General features: G+C 33.4%; 1 protein-coding gene across 1 annotated transcript in view; it reads left to right on the top strand.

Annotated features, from left to right (window-relative positions):
• Positions 1-4,825: 4,825 nt before the first annotated feature.
• LOC106109516 (homeobox protein caupolican-like) overlaps positions 4,826-26,507 on the top strand; it is a 90,093-nt gene continuing 68,411 nt past the window's right edge. Inside the window, exon 1 of the mRNA XM_013291044.1 lies at positions 4,826-5,410. Within this exon, the coding sequence (XP_013146498.1) occupies positions 5,318-5,410 (93 nt within the window). The 5' untranslated portion in view covers positions 4,826-5,317. The remainder of the gene's footprint in view (positions 5,411-26,507) is intronic.

The raw sequence follows: 26,507 nt of genomic DNA, 5'->3' as shown, positions 1-26,507 counted from the left end.
CATCCAGACTTGGCGTTGCGAAAAACGTTCCTGTACACGCAAGAATTTCGTCGTTACGTGTTCATATAATTGTAAATTGCGGTTTTAAGTATTTACTTGTTAGATTCTAAAAATAATATTCGGTTATAATTGTTTTATTAAGTTGTACGATTACAACAGAAATGCGATAAATTCTGATTTTATCTAGGTTTTACGTAAATTTTATTTTACCGCAACTTTTCATTCAATTTTAATGATATTTTTTTGTACATTTAACACATCTTTTTCGCTATAATGTTATCTTTATTTAATTAGATTTCCCGACTAATTTAAAAGGATTTGTTGCGAACAAGATACTGTAAACATGTTCTAAAATTATTTACAGCCCGCTAGCGCTTAAATTTGGAAATCTTGTGTAAACGTAATTAAAAACATTTAAATATAAAAACTTTTGACCGAGTTACTTGAAATTTGTAATCTTAATTTATAGGCCATTTCCAGAAAAGTTGAGCTAATACGAGTATATTACTTTAAACAACTTATAAAGAGTTTGCATTCACCTTAACTTTCATTCCAAATACAAGAAGTAAAACTGTTCGTTAAATAGAATAAATTCGATTTTTTTCTGAAATCTTCAATCTTACTAATATTATAAATGTGAAAGTTTAGATGGATGGAAGGATGTTAGAGTTTGTAGCCTAAACGGCTGAACGGGTCTGTCTGAAATTTGGCATAGACGTAGACGATGGTCTGGAAGAAAATATAGGCTGCTTAATTTTGTTCTTTTTATTTTCACGCGGACGGAGCTCGTAAAATTTAAAAACAAGTGAAAAACAAAACAAGACGCAAGTATGGAACATTTTAATATTTCAATCTATTCATGAAAAAGTACTTTGATTTTCAATATTCTCGCAGAATAGAATAAACAAGCAAAAATTTCATAGCAGTAGTGACGTGCGTACTTGAAACTAGCGACTGCGAGCGATGTGACGTTTTCGTTGAAGAACAATTTCCTTAACAGCGAAAATGGATTGCAGACCGACAGATCGAATCTTTTATGAAACTTTTTTTTTATTATTGTACAAGAGCAAGCATAGAATGCTGAAAAAGTTGCCGGATCACCTTTTAATGCTGAATAGTTGTTTTATGAATATTGTTTATTTTAAAATGATGTTTTATTTTGAATCTAGATTTGTCACATATAAACATGTATGAAAGTTACATTTTCTCACTTATAGAGTTTAAGAAATAACAGCAATGTAGTGAAAAAATTAAGAGAGTAATGACTTGTACTGACTCTACACTACCCCACCTCTAAAGTCATTGTTTATAATACGTTGTCAACGTTGTTTAGGCTACATACATATAGGTATATCTAGACATACTCGTATAATAAAATTGTAGTGTCTATTTGTCTTAACAAAAGAAAAAATTTTTATCTGTCTGTCTGTCCCAAGCCTCGTTTGTTCCGGGTAATCTCCGAAACGGCTGGACCGATTTGAACTGGACTTTCACTGAAGGGTAGCTGACATAGACTGACATACTATATGTCTTAACAAAAGAAAAATTCCAGATTTCAGGAAGATGATGGATTTGCGTTGCAGATAACGAAAATCGCATTTATTTTTTTTATCTGTCTGTCTCTCCCAAGCCTCGTTTGGTAGTCTCCGAAACGGCTGGACCGATTTGGACTGGACTTTCACTGAAGAGTAGCTGACATAGACTGGCAAATTATAGGCTACTTTTTTATCTTAATATTGCGTAAACGAAGTCGCGGGTAACATGTAAATAAACATTAATCGCCTGTCAGTATGGTAAATATCTGTTAGTATTATTATCCGACTACTTTTACAACAACATACTTATGCATAAAAAATAACTACACATGTTATTACCCAACTTACATACATTCCTTATGTTAACATATTACTGATTGTTTTTCGAACATGTAAATGTTACATTGTTGTTATGAATGTCATGAAAATGTGAGAGTCGAATATGTATCATGGATTTTGCTACTGATTCGCTAATTTCCCTCTCGTTCTCTTGGAATAAACGAGGATAGCAAGATGTGCAAGAGTTTTACCCAGTGGAAACCACTGGACCAACTACTGCCGACGAATCCTATGGAAAGCTCCCTGGTAGAAAAGTAAAGCCCAGTTACACAGTTGATTTGAATCCAATTGAAAACTTGAAACTATAGATTTTACAACTATAGACAGCAGCATTATTGTACAAAGCACGGTTTGATACCGAATTAATAATTCCGGCATATGCAGATTAAACAGATATCTATGCTTATATTGTAAAAAAAGAAAGATTTGTATTTTTGTATGTATTGAAATAACTCAAAAACTACTGGACAAATTTAAAAAAATCTTGCACCATTAAAAACTTATGTTATCACTGAATAACATAACCTATGTTTTTACTATTTTTTTAAATTTTACGCGGGCGAAGTCTCGACTAACAGCTAGTTAGAAATATTTATGATTCAATCCTACCTCCTACAACAACCTATTCACTTGAAACCATAACATGAATATGCCAACTATAGAAATAAATAATTGTATTTAGAATGGGTAATGCTAGCCGATGATCTACGCTTGTCTTATTTAAAGTAGTTTTTATATGTACATTCAACATTTTCATTTCTCCTGTCAGCTGTTTTAGAGCTACCCTCTTGGCGACGCCTATGTTGGAAGTACCTTCTCGATAGTCTAACATAAATGTCAAAGTTTTCTATACTACTGAACGAGTTATAAGCTTGTATATATTTTCTAGATAGTTATGAATATAAACGGATAATGAAATTTAAAACCTACGTAGTAATAAAACACTATCGGGTAATATTGTTGCGAAGTCAACGACAATATAGAAACCTTCATTAGAACGTTTACGTTTATTTAGCAAAGCTGAGTAGCAGTTGGATCGAGAGATCCAACTGCTGTTTACTTCACAATCATACTAATATTATAAATAAAAAAGTTTAGATGGATGGATGTTTGTTAGAGTTTGTAGCCTAAACGGCTGAATGGATCTCGATGAAATTTGGCATAGACGTAGAGGATAGTCTGGAGGAACACATAGGCTATTCACTGTTGTTTTTTTAATATCACGCTGATAGAGTCGCGCGAAAGCTAGTGTATAATACATGTATAATAGAAAGTGGAGATACTTTATTATATTTAGTAATAGCATTTGACCCGTGTGAAGCGGTGTCGGGTCGCTGTCTATACTAATATTATAAACAGGAAAGATTTGTATTTTTGTTTTTATATGTGACGTAGGATCTTTGTTGTATTTTAGTAGCCACGTAAAGATCAACTAAACTTTAAAGCATCTGGTTTAAAAATATGCTTTCCTGAGACCTTCCTGAGAGATAATTGAAGGCCCCATGTCATACCTATCGGGGGAAACGTTGCAAACTTTAGTTTAGTGAAACTAACCTACTGGTTGCGGACTTCCCGCGTCTAACAAGAATTAGACATTTAACTTTTAATTGGCCGCTTGTACGTTCTTCACAAACTCCGCTCGCTGTAAGTGTTTAACTATGTTACTCGCTTCGCTTTTAATAATGACCGAACTTCCTAAGTTATATCTGCACGGCTAACATCTCAGCTAGTTTAAAATTTCAAACAAACAAGCGACATGCGATTTAAAATATGGATACTAGGTTTCGCCCGCGACTCTGTCTGCGTGGAAAAAAAAACAAAAGTGAGTAGCCTATGTTTTTTTCCAGACTATTCTCCCCATCTGTACTTTTCATCGAAATCCATTCTGCCGTTTAGGCTACAAACTCTAACAAATATCCATCCATCCAAACTTTCGCATTTATAATATTAGTATGATGTGATTTAAATGTTTTGATTACTTTTGAGTTACAAAATTTTAAGTAATTTATTTTAAGTATTTTCTTCAGCTTCAGCGACCTTCATAATCGGACCGACATATATTAACGTACCAAGACATCACTTGACTACAACTTTAAGAGAGATACAAGATAGAAATATTTGTTACATATATTCAGTATTTTTTTGAGTAACTTAATCATTTGAAATTAATTTCGCAATGTTTAATTATGAATAAAAAGGATCATCAATTTTTATCTACAATTTAATTTATTAAACATTTCGAATAATATTAATTTTCACTAAAATTCAGTTAGTGTTTCCTGTGAGAAGAAAATGCGTGTAACATTTAAACATGCTTACAGCAGAGATGAAAGTTCGCTCCAGTTCGCTGCATTATTGCATTACCATTTTAGATTCAGGACGGTCTACCCTGTACGGAGATTATTTAACTAACTTAGATTGTTATTCTTGTTAACAACGTTAGTTCTATTTCGCTTTGCACCGTATAGTGTGTATGAATTTATAATTCATTTTAATAAAACAAAACATGACGATAGTTAATATCGTTTGGTGATAGAATTTTCTTGCTTAGTATTTTTCCCAAATGTTTGTTGTACGATGTAATTTAGTGTTTGTAGATTTTTTTACATCAATAATATTACCATTTATACCACAATACCAAGATAAATAAATGTTGTTAGTACATTGTTTAGTTGCTCCTGTACTGTATTAGCTTGTGATGGGATTTTACACCACCAGGGTTTTTGGTGGACTTTTAGAAAAATTGGCTAGACTATGTATATGATTTTGAATGAATTATTTATTTGTACGCGTTTCGAACTTTTAGAAAATTGCCGAAAATCAAGGGAAATAGGACCCCACAGATGAACATATACAAAAGTTTCTTTCCATGACGGTTTGCAAGAACTAGTTGACGATGGACCAGTTAGACGGTGGTAAGTGGACGGCGACGTAGATACCTACGGCCATGTTGCGGACAGTCGGTCGGCGGGAAATCGCGGCCGCCCATGGTAGGCGTGCGACGCCGAGTCGCGAGAGAGGGACGCGGGTAGGCGGGCGGCGTGAGTGCGAGAGGGAGGGCGGCGGCGAGGGCGTGCGGCCTCGCGAGCCGCCGCACACTCCTGTTCCGGTCGCGTCGACGGGCGGCCGGGAACCCGCGCCTCGCCACACTGACTACTCTCGCGCTGTTTACACCGACTTTTCCCAGTGCGTGCCTCTCGTGCCCGCTCCTGCGGCACGTGATAGGCCGCTGCCGTTTTTTCCCGCTCGTTCACCTCAGTGACAGCCGAAGTCGTTGACGACTCTTCCCGCCACTTTCAAATAAAAAGTGCGCACCGTTTGGCGCGAAATGCTGGCTCGCAACCCGCCAAAGATTATCAGTGGCAACTAATAATCCTCTGCTGTGAAGATTAAGTTGTGATTTTCGGTTCGGGTTCCTCTGGTTAGGTGTTGATTCTAAAAAAATGGATGACTGGGAGCGACACGTGACTCCGTTGCTACAAGACATGGGCTGCTCAAACGAGGAGGCCCAAGATGACTTCTTTAACCAACAGGATGTAAGTTTTACTTGTTTTATTAAATTTACTTCTTGGTTTTCTTCTCTACTGAAGGTCTTGCTTGTCTTGATAAGCCTTTACCGATGCGTCGACCAGCCGCCACCACGCCACCCTGTCTACGACTTCCTCAGTTGTGATAAAATTACAACAGTAAACAATTAAATCGCTAACAGCGCGGACCTATCGTTAACATACTTGGAACTTTCCTAACAACTATTCCCATAGGGTAGAGGAACGTATGTCTATTTAGGCATGTAAGACCCTTACACTTTTCTATGTTAGTTTGTGGTAAAACTACTTAGCGCTGCAGTACAAAAATATCTTATCCATAAGTATATCTGTAGATGTTGGTAAATAATACGATAAATAATTTCTTATAAGACATTTCATCCATACAATATTATCTTAATTAAAATCAAGTTATAATTTTATGAGTGCGTCAGGTATTTTTTTTTTTCGTTAATTTTACGCGAGAAAAACTAAAACAAAAGAACTTCAGGATAAATATGCACGAATCGGTTTTATATTTTAAAAGAAAAATAACTTTAGTACCTACGCACATACAAATATCATTGTTAATAATAATTGCATGACGTGCATATATGCATTACCTTTTTACAGATGAAGACGCAAATATAATTTTATAATGCAATGAATTTAAATTTTTATCTGATTCATTATCTTACACGGTATTCATATGATAAAATAAAACCAGAATAAATTTTACGGTATTAAATTTATGCATCAGGATATATGGGCAGTACAAAAAGATTTTACAATTGCTTGTTCATGACGTCATATTCTATAAGAACACTTTTGTTGACGACTTTTGTAATAAACAATAAATGAACTTTATTCTATGCCTCATGTTTTTTAGCGCGACATTTTTCAAAACAACATATCTCCGTTTCATTCCTCTTTTCAAGATGCCCTACAAAAGGATTGAGGAATATGAAATTTCAAAACATGTCGTATTGTACCAATAGTCTTCTCAGAAGATCTACAAAACATCCTAAGTATAACCCAAAGACTGAAATTGCAACAAAAAAATATGCTTTATAGTTAGTAGTGATAGAGTTGCGTTTTCATTAGACGGTTCTGATGACTTCCAACTTAAGTAAATACAAATTTTGCTAAACGTCAATTTTCTTTATATCATAAGGTGGCAAACTAGCAAGCGGCCACCTGAATCCGCCAAAACAGCGAAGCGACCGCTGCCTATACACATCTCTTATAGCAGATGCGATGCGTACCCTTAAACGACGGAGGTCGAAACCCACATAAAGAGGATTTTCCCCTTCCTATACGTCTACTTCAGCGTCAAGTCCGCGTTCCCTTCCCAACCTTTTTTTATAAGAAATGAGGTGGGAAGAAAAAGGGACTATAGTTGTGCCTTTGGTCCTATACTATTTCGACTGTTCGCGGAATAGCTCCTACTTCACGTCTTCTGTGTGGTCGTGGTATTTCACCGAGCAGACCCAATCGTGCAAAGATGTTAAAACGGGCTCTATCATTGTGTAAATTAATCATAGGAGTAGCCATTAAAATCACACCCAGTTGACTCACAAAACGCTATCCATAAAGTCAGTTTACATTGTGGAAAGCGCATAGATGGAGATAGCTTTAACGTCTAATTTTTCCGGTATATTTATTAATTAAAGTGCTGTTACTTTTAATAGTTGTAGTTTGTAACACATCTGCAACTCACCTAGCTAATTTCCTACACAAACTCTCGTGTACAACGGCGAGAAGTTTTGTGAACAAATAGCACAGGTGGGTCTAAACATTTCACCAAGTTTCACGAAATTCACAAAGTCACCCAGGGGAGACTTTATGGGAGTATCTGCGTCGACACAAAGGTGTCTTGTTCCACGAATTTTTGTATTGAAAGGTTTAAAAACTTTTATACCCTGCATACAAAGTCATCTGAAAAACTACATAAATGTATATAAAGATTATATTTAAAGTCATCAATTAGAGGTAGACCTAGAAAGAGTTGGATGGATTGCGTGAAAGGTGACATGAACAAGAAGGGAGTGATGACTGAGATGACGGATGATAGAGTGCTTTGGAGGACGAAAACCCGGTGCGCTGACCCTACGGGAGTAGGATAAGGCAGGGGAGATGATGATTTAAAGTCATCAATTCTTATATAGTATTTGTTACTAGCGTCACCAATGATCTAGGTAGGTTAAGAATGGGTGGCAGATATAATAAAAATGGTATTATTCGAAGTAGTTTCTTTACATTTTTCTTATTTTTTTTAACATCTAAGTGGCAGATGCATGGTGACTTTTAGAGTGTCACATGATCTTTACTGAAGGAAAGATGTTTTCATTGGTCCAAATGAAAAATGGTATCAAGATACTTGTTCAGGCTCTCGCCTAAATTAACCCTAATTAGTAGTGTCTAGAATTTTTAAATTAATAATATCTCAATTTTAATAAAATTAAACGTTTTATTCATTTCATTCATTTGCTTATTTAGAGTACTATATCATTATCTGACGTCCGTACAGTATAGCCAAGGTTTCATAACTCTTTACAAACTTGAAAATACTGATATCATGGTTAAGTATGTCTTTAGGATAAAGAAATAAAAAAACTTTCAGATAATCAAATCTCGTTCCGGACACCCTACATCTTACTAATATTATAAATGTGAAAGTTTAGATGGACGGATGGATGTTTGTTAGAGTTTGTTGCCTAAACAGATGAACGGATTTCGATGAAATTTGGCATATATGTAGAGGATAGTCTGGAAGAAGACATAGGCTACTCACTTTTGTTTTTTTTTATCACGCGGACGGTGTCGCGGGCGACAGCTAGTTTATAATAATTCAATATTCTGATAGTAAAAATAAGTATGACAATTTGTTTGTTTATGTTAAGTGATTCCGAAATACATCGAGGTAATCCATTATGATTATTATCATCAATATTACTATCTGATTTCAGTTGACTGACTATAGTGAGCCACATGGTAAATTGTAACATATGTTAAATTGGCGTTTTCTAGATTAGATAACCTCATAGTCAACATTAGCGCAAAATGCTTAATGTAAGTAATCAAAACCATTGGAAAAACAAGAATTTTGTTCAAAATAATGTAGAAAATTGTCTAAATGATTGATGCTAACGAGGCCTTTTTAGGTTCATTTTTATAGCAAATGCAAATATTGGTTTTATTAACTGCTTACAGTTAACTAAATCATTCTAGTGTAGACACCTATTTCAGTAATTAAGTCACAGAGTGTGCAGTGTAAGATTGTATTCCCCGCAGTATTACTATTGTCTGCGTCTGATACTGCACAAGACTATATTCTATTGCAATGAAGCTAATCTAAATTCATTTAAAATCTGAGACCGATTCACTAAAATACCTTCCATTATTTGCTTCTATATTTGACATCTTTAATAGTGGCTGTACTGGCCATTTCTTTTGACTTATTCGTTTTTTATTTCGTTTATAATTAAGAACCTTGTTTTCCCAACATTGATTAATTAGAATTCAGCAAAATAGAACATTATCGAATAATTAGGACTGGTGTAAAATAGATAGATATCGATATCGCAACGTGCAGTTGAAATTGATAAAAAGAGAAGCTTGGTGGTTTATTATTTAAAACAATGAGAGCATAGTGATACAGATTGATCAATAAAAAATAAATTACAAAAGCATTCGCAGTAGTACGCTACCGGGATATTAATGTTTAATAGTCGATAATAGGTACGTGTGTGTATAAACAATCAGTAAAATTGCACACTACTGAAAGCAGACATCAATTTGTAATTAAAATGCACAAACTCCATTAGCCATTACGAACAAACAGCCTTAGGCAATGTTGGAGCACATCCACTATAAAATCCACGTATAATTGCGATGTGGTTTTAATCAAACAGTTTATTTTCTGATTTATAATAAAACTCAGTAATGACGTGTAATGTAATTTTATTTATAGAATCAGAGGTAATAATATAATGTGAAAAATTTTCTTACAATTTAATTATGTAAATTTGATTTTATAAAATATATTATTTTATTTATAATGCAATCATTTGTTTTATAAAATTGTAGTGATGATGCCTTTTGAAAATGGGAAATGAAGTCTCAGTATCACAGCTGAACCAGGCAGGCTGAGTAGTAAATTGAAATCAAATGTTAGAGATAAAAAATATTTAGTTGAATAAACATACTATTATTATCTACTAGCTGGTCCCGTGCAATTTCATCAGCATAAAATTATGTTATTTTTTGACCGACTTTAGGAGGTACTAAATTCGTCTGTATGTTTTTTTATGTGTGTTACATTTACAGCAACTTATGGTCTTTCCCACATTAGGGTTTTTATCCAAAATGTTTACCCCTTAAGTTTAATGGCGTGAAAATATATAGCCTAAAGCGTCACTTAAGTGTAGGGATTTTTATTAAAAAAAGAATTATTCAAAAATATGCTGTGATTACTGACATCTTAGGCAACAAAGAAGTGTGTGTTTACGCTTTATTAATAGTATAGAAAAGTTTTAAGCTATGTGATTTCTTTGACTTTACAAATTTCATGAAATGCTATATACTCGTAGGAGCTTAGAAACGAATAGGGAATAAACACACATTGATTTTTATTTGTGTTGAGAAGACAGATAACGAGATACTTTAAGAACAATCCGTTTGAATTTCCTTCGAGAATAACTTTCTATAACTTGGAGAGAAAAGTATTCAATCAATTTGTAGTTGTCATTGAATCTAGCATAAGTAACTAATGCAGATAAAGCAGCGCATTGCACTGAAAGGAACAAAAACGTAAAGCAAATATATTTCCCCAACAGATGAAAGACAGGCCTTTCTGAAAAGAGAAATTTCCCCTTCCTTACGTCCGCCGTCAAATCTGTTATCCCTTCCGATCTTTTTACAATTAAATGAGAACTAGAAATGGCTGTTTGATCATAGATAACAATGTATAGTTTATAACATTTTATGTAGTTGATATCCTTGTTTAAACTAACTGATAGTAAATTACATTGTAACTAATTTTTTATACAATCAAGTCGATTTTACCCTAAGGCGATGCTAATAATTATAATACAGTGAATGCATGATTTGCTAATCATACATGTATGGAAATAATCTTTATGTATAACGATTAAGTACAGAGGCAGATGTTTTGTTGCGTACGCGACAAGTATCAAAATCGCGTGCTAGCCTCGGTTAAGCTTGTTTCACACGAGGGCTGGACAGTGAGGTACCGCAGTAGGACAGTAGGATACTGCTACGTTTAAAAGAACTCGCTGAAACAAAAGAGCAGTACATTTCAGTAAGGGTACGTTTCAAAGGTAGTAGTACACTAATACCCCGCTTAGCGCGATCTCGTTACGCGCGGTTTCGCTATAACGCGAATTTCAAATTTGGCGCTCAAATGCCTCGCGTTACGCGAAGGAGTGCGTATAAACAAAATATAGTAATTAACTTTTCTATGGTCGCGGGATCGTGTCTTAACCGGTGTTATGAACATATTTTACAAGAACGTAAACAAAACGCAATACATTTTCCGTAGAAAATAAGAGTATGTTTCTAGAATTAAAGTGATTGATTAAAATGATTTAGTTATATTTTTTTGTATTAATTTCTCACTATGTTTAATACACACATAAACCTCGATATACGCATTTAAGTTAACGCGATTTTTTCGTAACATATCCCTCGGGTATTACTGTACTGCATTGTCTTACAGCGTTATTGTTCTACCCCCGTGTAAATAAGCATTAACACAGCGCAAGAGTTGTTTGTTATTACTTCGAAATGTGGAATGAAATGCGACCTGCCCGTTTAAACGTAATTGCCCAAAACATCAAATTGACGTTTAACACGTGCTTAAGTTTTAAAAAGACAAACAGATTTCAAAGTCGATATGATCGTGGACTTTGTAATTTATGAGGCAGGCTTTCGTTTTAAATTGCAGCTGCTATTTAGATGACGTAGTAGTATTTTTTAATTGTAACAGTTGCTTAGAATATGACACGATTCAGTTTATTTTAAAGAACACTGTAAAAAAATCATTTATTTTGTCATTGAGGCGATATCACGCACTAAAAGTGATAATAGTTACTATCAAATTATTACGTTAAAAACATAACATCAAATGATTTTTTAATAACTAAGATTGTTTGTCATGAGAACTAAAGATGTTCGTGTCAATCTATCAGTAGCGAGTGTAAACATTATCACCAGTTGGAAGGGTTATTGTGCTTAAACGAGAAACGGTAAAGTTCATATTAGGTCTTTACTCCTTAGATTGAATGCAGTGACATAAAAATTAGAGGAAAATTAATGCAGTTTCTGCACAATTGCCGTTGTTGCTTCCTGCGAATAATTGATGTTGGACTTATTCGCAGCTGTTAGCTCCAATTTGAATAACTATATTATGATGCACATACACTTATATTGACCTGAACGTACGGTTAATCCTAACATGTCCACTGCACTTTGATCAAATACAAACGGTCATCGCCCTTATTCCATTTTAAAAACTGAAATAGCGGGTGGTGAAGACTTTAACTATTAATTGACAAAGAAGGAGACGCACCTAAAGAGGATATTTCCCCGTCCTATGTGTCTCCTGCACTATCCTTATCCCTCCTTATAAGAAAAATGAGGAAAGAGAAAATTAGGCCTCCGGTACCACTCTCATCAGTCGAAACGCGGAATTGCTTCCGCTTCACGTGTGGTCGTAGTATTGAACTGGCCCATTCGTGCTGAAATATTGAAGCGGTCTCTACCACTGTTGTTGATTAGACATGATTCTTAAGCAACAACGTCGATTGTCTTTGTTAGAACTATTGAGAGTTGAGATTCCCAAAATATTCGCAAAAAATGCTGCGATGAAAAGTGTTTTAGAGAAAAACCAAGAGTTGACAACTTACATTTTTAATTGTCAAATTTCAGCAGTGCCTGTTAGTATACGCAATTGTATCTGAGTTTAGGTACAGCTAAATACCTAACTATAAAAACATTGACGGGTGAAAGCAGATACATTATTATCATTAATATTAAAATTAATATTATAAATGAATGCATGTTAGACAGCAGTTATATCTTAAACGGCGCAAAGGATCGCGTTGAAATTTGTCACAAATGTAGAATATAGTCTGGAAAAACACATTGGCTTACTATGTTTTTTTATGTATGTTTTTTTTGATTTCGCGCCGATGGAGTTGTAGGACAAAACCAGTCATAAATATTAAAACACATATTTTAAATGTCAACGTCATTACGTTACTTAACAATTTTATTATAAAAAAAGCGACGTTTTCTATTTTAGTCCAAAATAATCAAATATTTTAGCAATAACTACAATTATTACAGGATTTTGTATTAAATTCGTTAAAACTGCGCTTTGGTGTAGGTTTCAATAACTTGCGTCTACTTACAAATGAAGCACTTAGTAAACTTTTAAATTGTACCTTATTAATTAGTCTATTACGCCGACAAACGTAACACGCATTTTTATTATTGCAAAACACGAATAGAACGTAAAAACCTTTGTTTATGTATACGTGAAGCTAAAGAAATTGATTAAAATTCTAACATTATTGAGTTTACTTCGCCGGCTACTGCAAGAAGGTGTTTTTTCGCGTCCGGTCTGTGTGGGACTCCTATAATGAACCCTGTGTTAGGATTTATTTACAAACGGCTAAAGAACAATAATAAAATGAACGTTAACTAATGCGTTTTAACTTTTATGGATGTAATTGTAAGCGTTAGTGTATTTCGACAGTCGAAACTGAAGGTGATTTTTCTTTAGCGTTTTAAGTGCTGACCACGTTTTACCATTATGTCCGACTCATTAGTTCATCCGCGTTTAAAAGTGCATTGTCGTGAGAAAGTCCAGAGGTTTTTACCTTCAGGTGGCTTTAGGAAATGTTTCCTCGGACACGTGTGACCGCCGTTCGCCAACCGTTCGTCTACCCGCATTATTTTACTCAAGAAACCGGTAATTTTAATGAAATTCTATACTAAAGTGCAGCTGTGCCACACACCGCTGAGTACCTACGTTGAGGAGCAATAATTTTGTTTTAATATATCAAAAGGCATGCGAAATTTTCAAATTTACTTCAATGTAAACGACAGTTTTACTACAAAAATGTGTTTTATTGATTTTAATTCAGTTCAGTTACTTAGCGAATGACCGAATTTACTCTCAGCGACATTCCACTATCAAAACTTCAATTAAAACATATTCTTTTCACTCTTCTATACTGATATTATAAAGAGGAAAGATTTTTATTCATGGATTTTTGTATTTTTGTATATATTGAAATAACTCAAAAACTACTGGGCCGATTTAAAAAATTCTTTCACTGTTGAAAAGGTAATTTATCTGTGAGTAACATAGGCTATATTTTTTAATTTCACGTCTGCGAAGTCGCGAGCAACAGCTAGTTTTAAATAAATTGATTAACGACATTTATTCATACAAGTGTTTCGTATTTAAAACCTATAGATATACACGCATATAAAAATGATTTACAAACGCCGTATAATATTACGGCAGGTGTAAATTTGTCTATACAAGATTGTCAACATCGACAAAAGACTACTTACAAATTGTGAATAAAAACGCGATTCATATTTGGTCTGAATTAGCATATGGGCGCTTTAAATCTGGATTAAAGTCGCTCACTATGGGTTTCTTACCACTTACACATACACATAGCTACACTACAAACAACTACACTTACACATAGCTCTTTAATCATGTTAGCTCTCTATAGTCTATGTCATGTCTCCACCGAGGAGCTTAAATCAACTCTTGAACATAAGACTGAACACCATATTTTCCTTTAATGTTAGGATGTCCACTTAGGATCGAGTATCATAAACTTCAAATGATATTTAATCGAAACATGTCCTCGATTCTACATAACATATTAACATATCTTCATACTAATGTTATAAATGTGAAAGTTTAGAGGAATAGATGTTAGAATTTGTAGCCTAAACGGCTAAACGGATTTCGATGAAATTTGGTATAGACGTAGAGGATAGTCTGGTAGAACACATAGGCTACTCACATTCATTTTTTTAATTCCACACGGACGGTGTCCCCGGCGAAAGCTAGTGAAATAATACAATCGAAAAGCACAGTAACTACATGATCCAAAGGAACCCAGGGTTTACAATGAACCTCTAGATTAGAAGTCCAGTGCTTATCTGCTTCACCTATACAATAACGTTTAATATAATAACATAAATGATAATAAGGCAGCCTGCATGATAATCATAATATTAAAACTATAAATAATTCAAAGGGCCATCGACGTTCGCCGCACGCGACGGACTTCCGGAGGCTTGGTAATTAATGCTTTACACGTCTTTGTATCGCTTGACGAACTACAAAAATGATGTTGTTATCGATTATAGAAAACCTGTATTGATCCATTTATTATAATTTTAAAAAAAAACATGTTAATTGGAGCGCAAATTAAAAAAAAAGAAATAATTTTTATTATGTTTTGATTTTTAAGTTTTTAGAACGATTGAAACAGAGTTAATTATTTATTAATTAAAGTAAAAATTTATGATTGGTTAACGAATTACAAATTTTGATTAATGAATAGATTTGAAAAATTAAAACCTACTGAAACACCAAAAAACGAATTGAATCAAACAGAGCTTATTGTTTTCTCTGCAACACGATTTACTAATTAAAAATGAACTTGAGGATATTACAATACTGTCATTTTAATGAAAAAAATCACTATGTATCGAACTGACATAACAATCATGTTGATTTTCAAAAATGAAATTGTAAAAACAATTCGATACAAGACTAAAATGTCATGTTACGAGATGTAACATTCGTATCGAGCGACTCTTTGTTCGTTAGTCTTCCCGCATGTTACAACTTCTGTTACTTTGGTCTGGTCTGTTTATTTCTCTGTTATTTTCAAAGACAATGAGAGGGACGGGAATATTGTAATACACGGTGGTTACGAGTTACGACAGTGGAGACTCACTGTAGTATGATAAAACATCTGAATGGCTTCATGCAGTTACAATCGCGTGCAGTTTACTCCCGTAAATCGCGAGTACTTTGTTCGTTTGATATCGGACGGTCCATCTCGCCCTGAGGTAGGCGTTAAAAAAATGTGTCACGCACACTTTCTTAACAATGACTTCTATCTTACTTATATTATAAATGCGAAAGTTTGGATGGATGTTTGTTAGTGTTTTTAGCCTAAACCGTTGGACCGATTTCAATAAAATTTGGGCAAGATATAGACAATAGTCTGGAATAAGACATAGGTTATTAGATTTTTTTCTAATGCACAGCAGACGGAGTCACGGGCGAAAGCTAAAGTATTTCATAAAAATGAATCTAACCGTTAACCGTTGGATTCCTTTGTCATTTTTATGCTAACTAGGTTATTAAAGTTGCCATTTATTTTATCATTACCTAGTGATTAAATAGTGGTAGGTTAAACTAAGTTTCAAAGGAGTAAAGATCAAGTTACATACTTCGGAAACGCATTTCAAGAATTTATCGAATCAAAAACACTAACGAATGGTTAAATGTAGCTCGAAAACTGATCATTAAAGAGCAGATTTAACTGACGTTATTTAATGTTCTAATCATTGGTTTGCATTGGCATCTGGGACGTTTAATAGGTAGACTTTTAAATTAATATTAGACATAAATCTTACTAATATGGATGTAACTGGTTGTAAGGATGTTTGTTAGAGTTTGTAGTCTAAGTTGCTCGGATCGGATCGATCGATCGATCGGACGGATCTCGATGAAATTTGGCATAGATGTAGAGGATAGTCTGTAAAAATACATAGGCTACTTGCTTTTGTTTTTTTTTTTAATTTCGCTCGAATGGAGTCGCGGTCAAAATCTAGTAATAGTAATAACCGTGCATATGTATTCCTTGGGGATAAGTTTAAATTTCATCACAAATCATATTAGCGACATTGTAATATTTTAGTTAGGGCCCTCGTACACGAGGCGATATAAAATACACACACGTTCGGCATTTCAATCATCTGTTACCAGACGTCGCTACGATTATAATGAGCAAATCTTTAGAATTGACATTTTGTAAATACGCGACAGTCGTTTAGTTGATTTGTCCGTACTGATTACACAACCTGAGTCAAGGATTCATCATTGTACATACTCGTGACGTAAGGCTACGTTCGTTTCAAATATTTACGTTGCCTTGTGTACGAAGAGCCTTATTCTGCATGTGTAAAACTATTTGCCGCTGTATTTCTCTTATTAATTGTATCGCAAAACCATAAATTTTAGAACAGCCACAAATTGGGATTTGTGACTAATTTAATTATTTGACTGCCGTAAACTGTGTGCTGTTGTGAATACTACAAATCGGACTAAATAACAATTATTTTCAATGTGACTTTTCCGATTAATTTGTTCAAACATAAATCATACTAATATCTTACTAATATCATAAATGCGAAAGTTTAGATGGATCGATGGATGGATGGATAGATGTATGTTAGAATTTGTAGCCTAAACGGATGAACAGATCTCGATGAAATTTGGCATAGACGTAAAGGATAGTCTTGAAGAACACGTAGGCTATTCACTTTTGTTTTTTTTTTGTAATTCCACGCGAACGGAGTCGCGGTCTAAAGCTTACATGAATGAATTTAACTTTTCGACTACTTTACTTCACGGACTTTTTAAAAATAATAGAATCAATAAAGGAAACGATCCGTACCATGTAACTATTACAAAGCTCTGTTTGTATTTTATTAGCAATGTGTTCGTAAAAGTACACCGCGTAACGGATCTCTTTTTACATGTGGAATAAAAAACCAAACAAAAACGTTCTATTTTGGACTTACGTGTAATACTTTTAAGAACCATTTTGATATAATTGGTATATTGTATAGGCACAAATATTTTAATTCTGTATTAAATTGCTGCTACTGCCTGTTTATTGTTACCTCACGTATTGAATTGTATGCGAACATAACAACACGGTACGATTTGTCGAGCAAGAGTTTTGTTTTAAAGGGTTGAAATAGTATTTTCCCCGAATAAGGAAAATAGAACGGATAAAATTTTGGTATCTATTTTAGTTGTGACAGAAAAAAATGTACGCTTTTTGATTTACGTAAAAGTAAAATATCAATTTTCATTTATTAATAGAAAGCTATGTTGTAAGTATGTTGATTGAATAAAATCTATACAATCAGCTAAATAATTATGTCTAATTAAAGGACATACATGAAAACCTAGACCCAATTTGATGATGATGATGATATCCTGCAAAACGTATCCGTCAATAGCGAACCTTGATTTATTCTATAGTGTGATCGAAGATGGCTTCCGAACTTAGAATAACATTAACAAGGGTGTAACTAGTAAAAATGAGCAGAAGGAAATATTTTTAGGTACTTTTTGAAATAAATCTTTAATTGGAGAGTATATTTACAAAACACTAGACGGACTTTCCTTAAAGGGAGAGAGAATATCTCCAATCGTAATACATATTAAGCTAGCGCTACCATCTTTTTTTTAGTCATATGGGCTGAGGGAGTAAACAGATAAAGGAAGGAAGGTGAGCGAAGAGATGCGAAGACAACCCAATAACAGAATAGGTATGCGATGCCGATGAGAGCTTGACACGGAGAATGCTGGGACGCCCGAATCCCCCCTGAGATCGCCATCTTGCATCTTTCGACTGCATCACCATCTTCGGGTAGGATCATAGTCCAGCGCTAGCTTAACGAACATAAAAAAATCATACTTGAAATCGTATCCGTTCCGTTTTATGAGAAATGTGTAATTAAGAAATTGTATCGGTAATTGTAATTAAATTTTTGATGAGCAACTTAAATCAAGTAACGTTGAGTTTATTCTTTTCATAAAATAATGGAATTTATAAAAGACAATTAACACCTAGTATTATCCTGAAGCGAGAACACGATTCCATGACGCGGGAATGTTAGTATGTTTTTCTGTTTAAGTATGAATGTGCATTGCTTGTGTGCAACTTGTCACTTGTACGGTTTCAATTAGCACGTTCGAATTGCGCTCCGCAAGACTTAACATGAAACTTCGTACTCGTTCTCAGATAGATATGTTTTTGTTAACGTTATGAAATACGACACAAGGCGGTATCTGAATAGCTTTGTGTTATGCACATTTCTAAGTAACGGTAAAATATCACTAGGACATTTTTATTAAGACTTAATGCATCTGTTTTTTTTTTTAAATATGGTTGATGTCAATTATATTTAATGTAAGGATGAGGATAAGCAGCGTTTCGTCTTCCCTCAAGGCTTCCGGAAGAGTGTATGTCAATTGCCGAGGAACAAGTGATTTGCTGGTTTTTTTAAAGGTCTTTCGAAATTGGAAGCCTACACTGGACTCACGAGAAAAGACTTACGCACCCTAGAAAATTCATAGGTATCAAATAAAGGTATTCAACGTGTATATTTTTAGTGAATAATACTTGAATTGTCTTCGCTTGTCGTCGCTTGATCCTAAAATGAAGATATCATGAACTACAGACTAGAGACCTGAATAGTGTAATATTAATATGAGTTTTTTCTTCTAGATATTTTTAAATACCGAATCCAAATAATGATCCAAATGTATTCCAAATTAAGTTACAGTTAATTAATAATTATTTATCGTCATATTTTATAGTTTTATAGCAGATGGTAACTATAATGAACATGAATATAATTTAAGTTCATAAATATGTAATGTTTACTTAAGTTTTATGAATATATTTTTATAGTCTTTTAAGTTAAATGTTGTATACATTGGAGTGCTAGATCGTATTATCACTACTAAAATAATAATAATAAAGTTTTTGTATAGATATTTTGGCGGTGGGAACTCACGTTGATGGGATACGCATTCTTGTATCATTGGAACTGTACGTCTTTCCGGTATACGTCCATATTTTTTTTATACAATAATAAATTTGACATCAATACTCAGGGTTTGATAAGTAAACATACTGGAAATAAAATGATAAAAATAGCTGACTATTTAGAAATTAAGTAGATGTTATGTTACATGTTTTATTAATTGATTTTTATGATATTGATTTTTATTCAATGTTTGTTTAAAAGCAAACGTAATGGGCCACGTAGAGTCGCAACGAAGAGTTTTAAGCATTAAATTGCAAACTGCTTGAAAACACTGTTGTTTCAACCTGTTCGTGTACAGAGGCCCTTTGAGGAGAAATTAGTGGATAAACATAATAGTAGTTTTTTTTTAAAGATAATGTTTGTTATTCCGCATTTCTATCTTAGATTGCGTCATAATTCGCCTGCGTCTATTTACTTTAAGTAGTTTAAACTTCGAAAATATTATAATTTCCCAACAATTATACAATGTATTATGGAATAACATTAAATTACGCATATAAAAGTTCTGGTATAATAAGTTATAATTTATTAATCCATGTTACGGGGTCTCTTACACCTGTACTAGCCGATCCACTTTTTTTCGCTTCGGACATTCAGGTTTTGCGATAAGCACGATAAAATTTGTTTGAAGTGTTATTAATTTTAAAGTAAAGATTAATAAATATCACATTGTCGTGAGTATACAGGGTGTTCTTATAATCATACAATGCTATTGGATGCATAATTTTAATACTAGCGTTTGTTTGTGATATTTATGATACCTCCTACTTATACTCGTGAAAATGTTAAAAAATCTAAGTTAGGCAATCTTAGTTACTACACTACGAATTGATAATGGTGGTCCACAACGTTTAGATCATAATTCAACCTATATTAATCATACTCATACTAATATTATAAATGTGAAAGTTTAGTTGGATGGATGGATGGATGTTTTTTAGAGTTTGTAGCCTAAACGGCTAAACGGATTTCGTTGAAATTTGGTATAGATGTAGAGGATAGTCTGGAAGAACACATAGGCTACTCACTTTCGTTTTTCTTTAATTCCACGCGGACGGCGTTGCGGGCGAAAGCTAGTAAATAAAAATATCACAAAAGTTTCAACAAATTTTAATATTATTTATGTTAGTCATATCTAGAACATAACGGGATAAATAAAAAGTATTAAAAATACTCCATATAAACAAAAATAGTTCTAAATCACAAGCGTATTCAGATAGGCTTTCACAAACTTCAAAGCTGTTCGATTTAACGAACAGTCATTCCAAAGTGCGTTTGCAGGTATCTGAAAATTTAGACTGCAATATGTTCTGGCGAAAAAAAACTCTTGGTTTAAATCCTGCTTGAATTTAATACCAGCGTACTTTTTAAATTAAAGTTATTTTAGAATGATTTTAATAAATCAATTCATATAAAAAGTACTTCGAATTCATCTCTATTTTTATTTTTTTTTCTGTGCATTAAAAAGTGCTTAATTCATTTAATCTAAATACCCTATATAGGGTATGGTCACACTGTTGCCTACTGTCATGCCATCATGCCAGCAGGGCCGTGGTATCCGAGCCACCGACGGAGCGGACGTCACAAGCATACACTACACCCTCTATAATAAAGGTGATGAAGTTAGATTTGTGTCTCCCATAAAATAAACTAGAAGTCTAAACGATAATGCTAGATAAATTTATTAAAAGTAAACACAATTAATTATTAAACTCCTAGGTAGATGAAGTCATAAATAATAAATAATAGTTCAAAAATAAATAGATAAATCGCATCGCAAGTTATAAACGTCCGTTACTTAATGAATTATTAACTAACAAGAAATCGTATCAAATAATGAAATCAACCTATTTGCGCCCGGATATTTGCTTTGCAATCAATATTTAGATCAATAAATTCAAAACGAAAGCGATCGTAACGGTGTGAAGCGTTAAATGAATTCATATTTTGAGTTTTGGTAGAGGACTGATAGTTAGTGAGAGATAACGTCCAATTAAAACAATTCCATCAAAACATTTTGTGTCAGGTCATTCCACCTGCCGGCACGTAATAATTTATTCATAAGGAACCGACGGCGCGGAGTGTTCGTACACCGTACTCATTGGACGCGTGAGTCGCTCGAAAGCGCGTCGCAATGTCGGATGGGTTGGCGTCGTGTCCTACACTAGTCGTTCTGCCTTCGCCTTGACACGTCGTACTTTTAAATGATTCCCTTTTTGGAATTACATTGCTCATATTAATATTAATGCACCCAAGTCGGTGGTATCAGCAAAAACTGCACCAGAATGTTTCTGGATTTTGTAATAAGAAGGGCGACAAATGCTTAAAGTTTGCTTAAAAAGGGTGGATACGAGATCTTTTATTGGTTAAGAATGTCCGTAGTTGGCTTTCTGTTTACACGATTTGTAGCAAACAAGTTGTCATCTCGTTTCCCGCGAGTGTAAATATTTTAATCAATGATTTTTTGTACTTTTCTGTTTTCCATCTTTGACTGGGCGTTTTTCTGTAGTACAAGCTTTATACATATAAAGTGGGAGTAAACAATTATGTTCCATCAATTTTTTAAATTTAATTGAAAAAGACTGTCTCAAATATATTTATTTTCATAAAAAAATTGGTTTAATTTGGTCGTACTTAAAACTTCTGACTACACATTTTTAATAAGGGGAAAAACGAGCAAGGGTCATCTTAATGAAAGAAGTCATGGACCTTCATGGTTATCCGCAATATAGGATTTCACATGCTACTAATTTAAGACGAGATTCCTGCGGACCCTGCATTCGCCAGGCATCACTGTCAGTCGAGGTCTGCATGACAAACAGACAAACTTTGCTGTATAATTTTGTATGAAACCTATTTCGACACTATTGTACAATCAAGGAAATTGGCTGTGGTGAAAAGCTACAATCGTTTGAACATTTTGTAACGGTAAACGGAACAAAAACGTACTGGTTTACGGAGCTTATAAACGGCTAACACACGGCTAGTTTCTTTATATTATTATTCCTCTGTATTTACTGCTGTCTGATTAGTTATTTTTAGGAAGAGGCGGAGTTTGTCTCGTTGCAATGGACAAGGCAATTTTTCGTGAAGTAGACCTCCGCTAATTTCCGCGACTGTCCCTGCCACGCGACAATTGCAGTGACGTTTCGGAATCGGTTTATACAAATTAGTACTGCAAAGTACTGCTATCATACAAAAAATTGTACCAAATATTCTCGGTACTAATTAACCTTGAATCACAACCTACATAGTTGTAATGAAACACAATATTTTAGTTTAATTTGTCAAATGATAAGAAGATGTTTTAAGCTCGTAAAAGAAGCTGCCAAGTCTATTCTTTACTATGACATTAAGTGTACCTAATGAGAAATCAACTGTTTCTCGTAATTCATTCTGTTAATAAAATATTATATTTGTAATAATCTATGTTTATTAAATACTAGCTGTTCCCGAGCGACTTCGTCCGCATAAAATTATGAAAATTTTGTTTTATTGTTTACTGCCAAATTATCAATTGAAAATGTCAAAATGACATGACGATGGCAACCTTGCTTCCTTGATGTTGGCAGCAACTTATGGTCTCTTTCCCACATTAGGGTTTTTATCCAAAACATTTACCCCCTAAGTTTATTGGCGTGAAAATATATAGCCTAAAGCATGACGTAAGTGTAGGGCTTTTTATTACAAAAAGAATTATTCAAAAATATGTTGTCATTGCTTACATCTTAGGCAACAAAGAAGTGTGTGTTTACGCTTTATTATAATAGTATAGATAGTTTAGATGACCAAAAAATTTATGATAGATTAGTTTATTTGTAGTAAATTTAATACTTTTAAAGATTACGTCTGCCTGATGATGTATGAAGCTTGCAATCTTTCAGTGACATATAAAATGCAAATGATTACAATCTATTTTTATAACATTTACATATACATTTTCTGATACATTGTAAATAAACTCGTTTCAAGCTAAAAATTAAATTCCCTAAGATTTACTTTATCTTTATTACCATGCTTTGTAGGTTTTTTTACTTGACTAGGGAACCTCAGGATACATTCCAATGTTAAAATTAAAACAATTCCAATACACTTGAGTAAAGGCAAAATACAAAATAATATCACGAGACAAAGATTTCGAGTCCGCATTTAAAATATACAGGGTGAACAAAATAATTCTAATCAATTGTAGTAAAGATATTAGGTATTATACAGGGTGCACAATAATGGTAATACTAAAGCAATTACACTCTGATTGACAAATTGCCTTAACTTTGCGTTGTTTGTTGTTTTTATAGAGATAACTAGGTGTGTTCATGAGAATGGCACAGAAAATACAACATTGGAAGTTGCCCCAACGACAAGGTCAATAAAGTTCTTACAATGTAGTTGATGTCTTTGTTCTCGGCTTGTATAAGGCAGTTTAAAAAGTTTCAATTGGAAATCCGTTTAACTGTGTGTTTCCATTGTCGAACAAATTGTATAATTACATTTTATTATCAACCTTCATTCAAAATTCACAGATAGTGATATTGTGTTTTTTTTAGTGGAAATTAAGAGTAAGCGGGCGCACTTTTGACAAAACAAAAGTACAATGGTTGTGGGATCGTCGATTGTTTCGCAGCCAATTCAAATGTTTAGATGCACAACTAAAAATCGAGTAGTTACGCACCTTCATGTAAGCTCATAAAAATCAAAGCGCGCCTAACTCTTAGATTGTAAACATTTCGAGGTAAATAATATTCACATATAGGTTTAGATGATTTCCGTAAATTAAAAATCCATTGTGTAACAGAATAAGTATAATAGATATCTTTTGGGTTAACAAGGTCAACATATTGTGAGGTGTCGATGACGAGTCGGGACTCGGTCACCGCAGCCCTGTCGCGATAACCATCGCGAGTCCCCGAGAACTTCGTAACGAGTCTGACGTTGTTCAAGTACAGGCAGCGACACAAGTCATTTACAAATAAATATTTTAAAATATCGCCATAACATTGAATATTTCAAATATTTCACAGAGTAATTAATTTAAAGATGCGATGGTAGTTTTTTGTTAGTAGATTGACGACAGCTAGATTATTGGTATTGATAAAAGGCGTTGATTATATTCGAAATTGTACTATTTTAATGAATAGTACATAACATACTGTGTATAAGAATGAACTCTGAAATCTGTTGGACTAAATAATATATAACAATGCACGATAATAAAACTAAATGCGATTTCTAACGTACTTGGGAAGTGATTGTTTCATATGGTAACACTACTATACAAAAAAAAAAAACAATGTAACTATTCAAATTGCATTATATCTTAATTTTGAAACATAATAGAAAAATTATATGTTCTACAAGAATACAATAAGAGAACCGTTTCTACTTTCTATATTATTTACAATATAATTATGTGAATTATATTCTTATTGTGTCAATTCCAAAAAAGAAACATACGTTAGAAACAATAAAGCTGAATTTCGAAACAAGGCTGCAAATTAATTCATATCACATTGGGTGTTGATATGAATCTCTTTTGAAATCAACACTATTAATTACATTTTTACTGGCACGATTCCATCGTAACAAAAGCAGTTTTGTTGGTGTTTGTACCACCACTTATGGTCGATTGTAAACAGCTTTTAAAAACTCCGTTGTCTCTACTTTATCTTTGTAGCAGGTAGATGCTAATTATATGTTATTATTTAATACAATGTTATTGAGTACTTTACGACAGACTTCCTTATGCTAGGGCTACATATCGGCAACACGCATGGGATTTATCCTGCAGAAAGTCCGTGTGCTTGGCTATTTCATGCGCTCTTAAGACTGTCAGACTCCGAGCGATTTGAAGCTTTTTTTTTGATTTCGCGTTTCTGTAGTTCTGGATTAAACCAATTAAATATTATTGGAATTGATTCGAAATTATGAATACTAAGCAGTTTCATGCGCGCTATGCGACGTTAAAGAACCGATAAAGAGAAAACACTTGAACTACGTACATTTTGTAACTTTTTAGTTGTCATTTTCTTTGTCTTTTTTTTTGATATTTTTGAGATAATAAAAATATAGTAAACAGTCAATGATTTCTCGCCATTGTAATAAAGCGCAAATTCCAATTCATTTTTTTCGCATACTAACTAATTGTGATGTTATAAATTATGGAATATTACGCATATTTGGAGTTTTAATGATGTATTCATAGATGGAAGTTTTAAACGAGAAAACGCAACACGAATCTTCGCGTGGCAGTATGGTTGTATCGATACAAATGAGCTAATTAAAAGTGTGAATAAGAATTTACAAGAATACGTTTTGTTCCACTCAGAAATTAAACGAATGGTCTTTTCATCGTTTTGCGTTAATTACATTTTTTTTACAAAGCTTCTTTTAATGAGCTTTTTTTAATGTAAATCCCTCAGGCCAAAACCTCTGGCCTTGAGTATTGCCTCATATTATTAAGCTTTTTAAATTTATAAATGCACCAAGGTTTCTTCTTAAGAGAAGCCCTCAATAGTTTACTTTATTCCTCTCTTACTTTACTCCGGAGGTTACTATTGTCTGCTTATCATTTCTTTATGATATTTTAATTTGAAGTAGAGTGTCTTGATAACCGTACATTTGCGAATTTTATTGTTATGTTTTATTTTACTGCTTATTATTTATACAGGGTTATTTTTTAGTCACCAGAATAAAAAGTACATCTTTACGGAACTGATCATATTAATGAAATAAAAAGAATCGATATAAATCCTCCAAAAAAATACTTTATTTTACTATATTTTTGGTCGATTGCCAGAAATAAATTCTGTGCATGTCCACAAAGATTATTATAGTTTCTGAGCATTCATAAATAGTCCAATTGTCATTTACTTTATTTTCGCAAGCGCAACCCCCGTTACGAACTAGCCATATTTATTAATGAGTATTATGACTATATTTTTACAGATTTTTTTCATTTAGGTTTATTGATAACTTTATCTATGTAGAATAAAATTGCCTATAATCACTCAAGTAGTTATAATTTAAAAATGATCAAGAAAAGTAGAAACTTTAATATATTTCAGTAATAAGGTAAAACAAATATTTACAAATCAAGATAGAACGTAATTAATGACATTGTTTAGAAAGTAATAAAAAAATTGCGATATTACAATAAAGGAATTTTTTCAAAAAGATAAAT

Source organism: Papilio polytes, unplaced genomic scaffold (assembly GCF_000836215.1).
Source record: "Papilio polytes unplaced genomic scaffold, Ppol_1.0 DF821288.1, whole genome shotgun sequence".
NCBI lineage: Eukaryota > Metazoa > Arthropoda > Insecta > Lepidoptera > Papilionidae > Papilio > Papilio polytes.
This window is presented reverse-complemented; position numbering and strand designations above follow the sequence as displayed.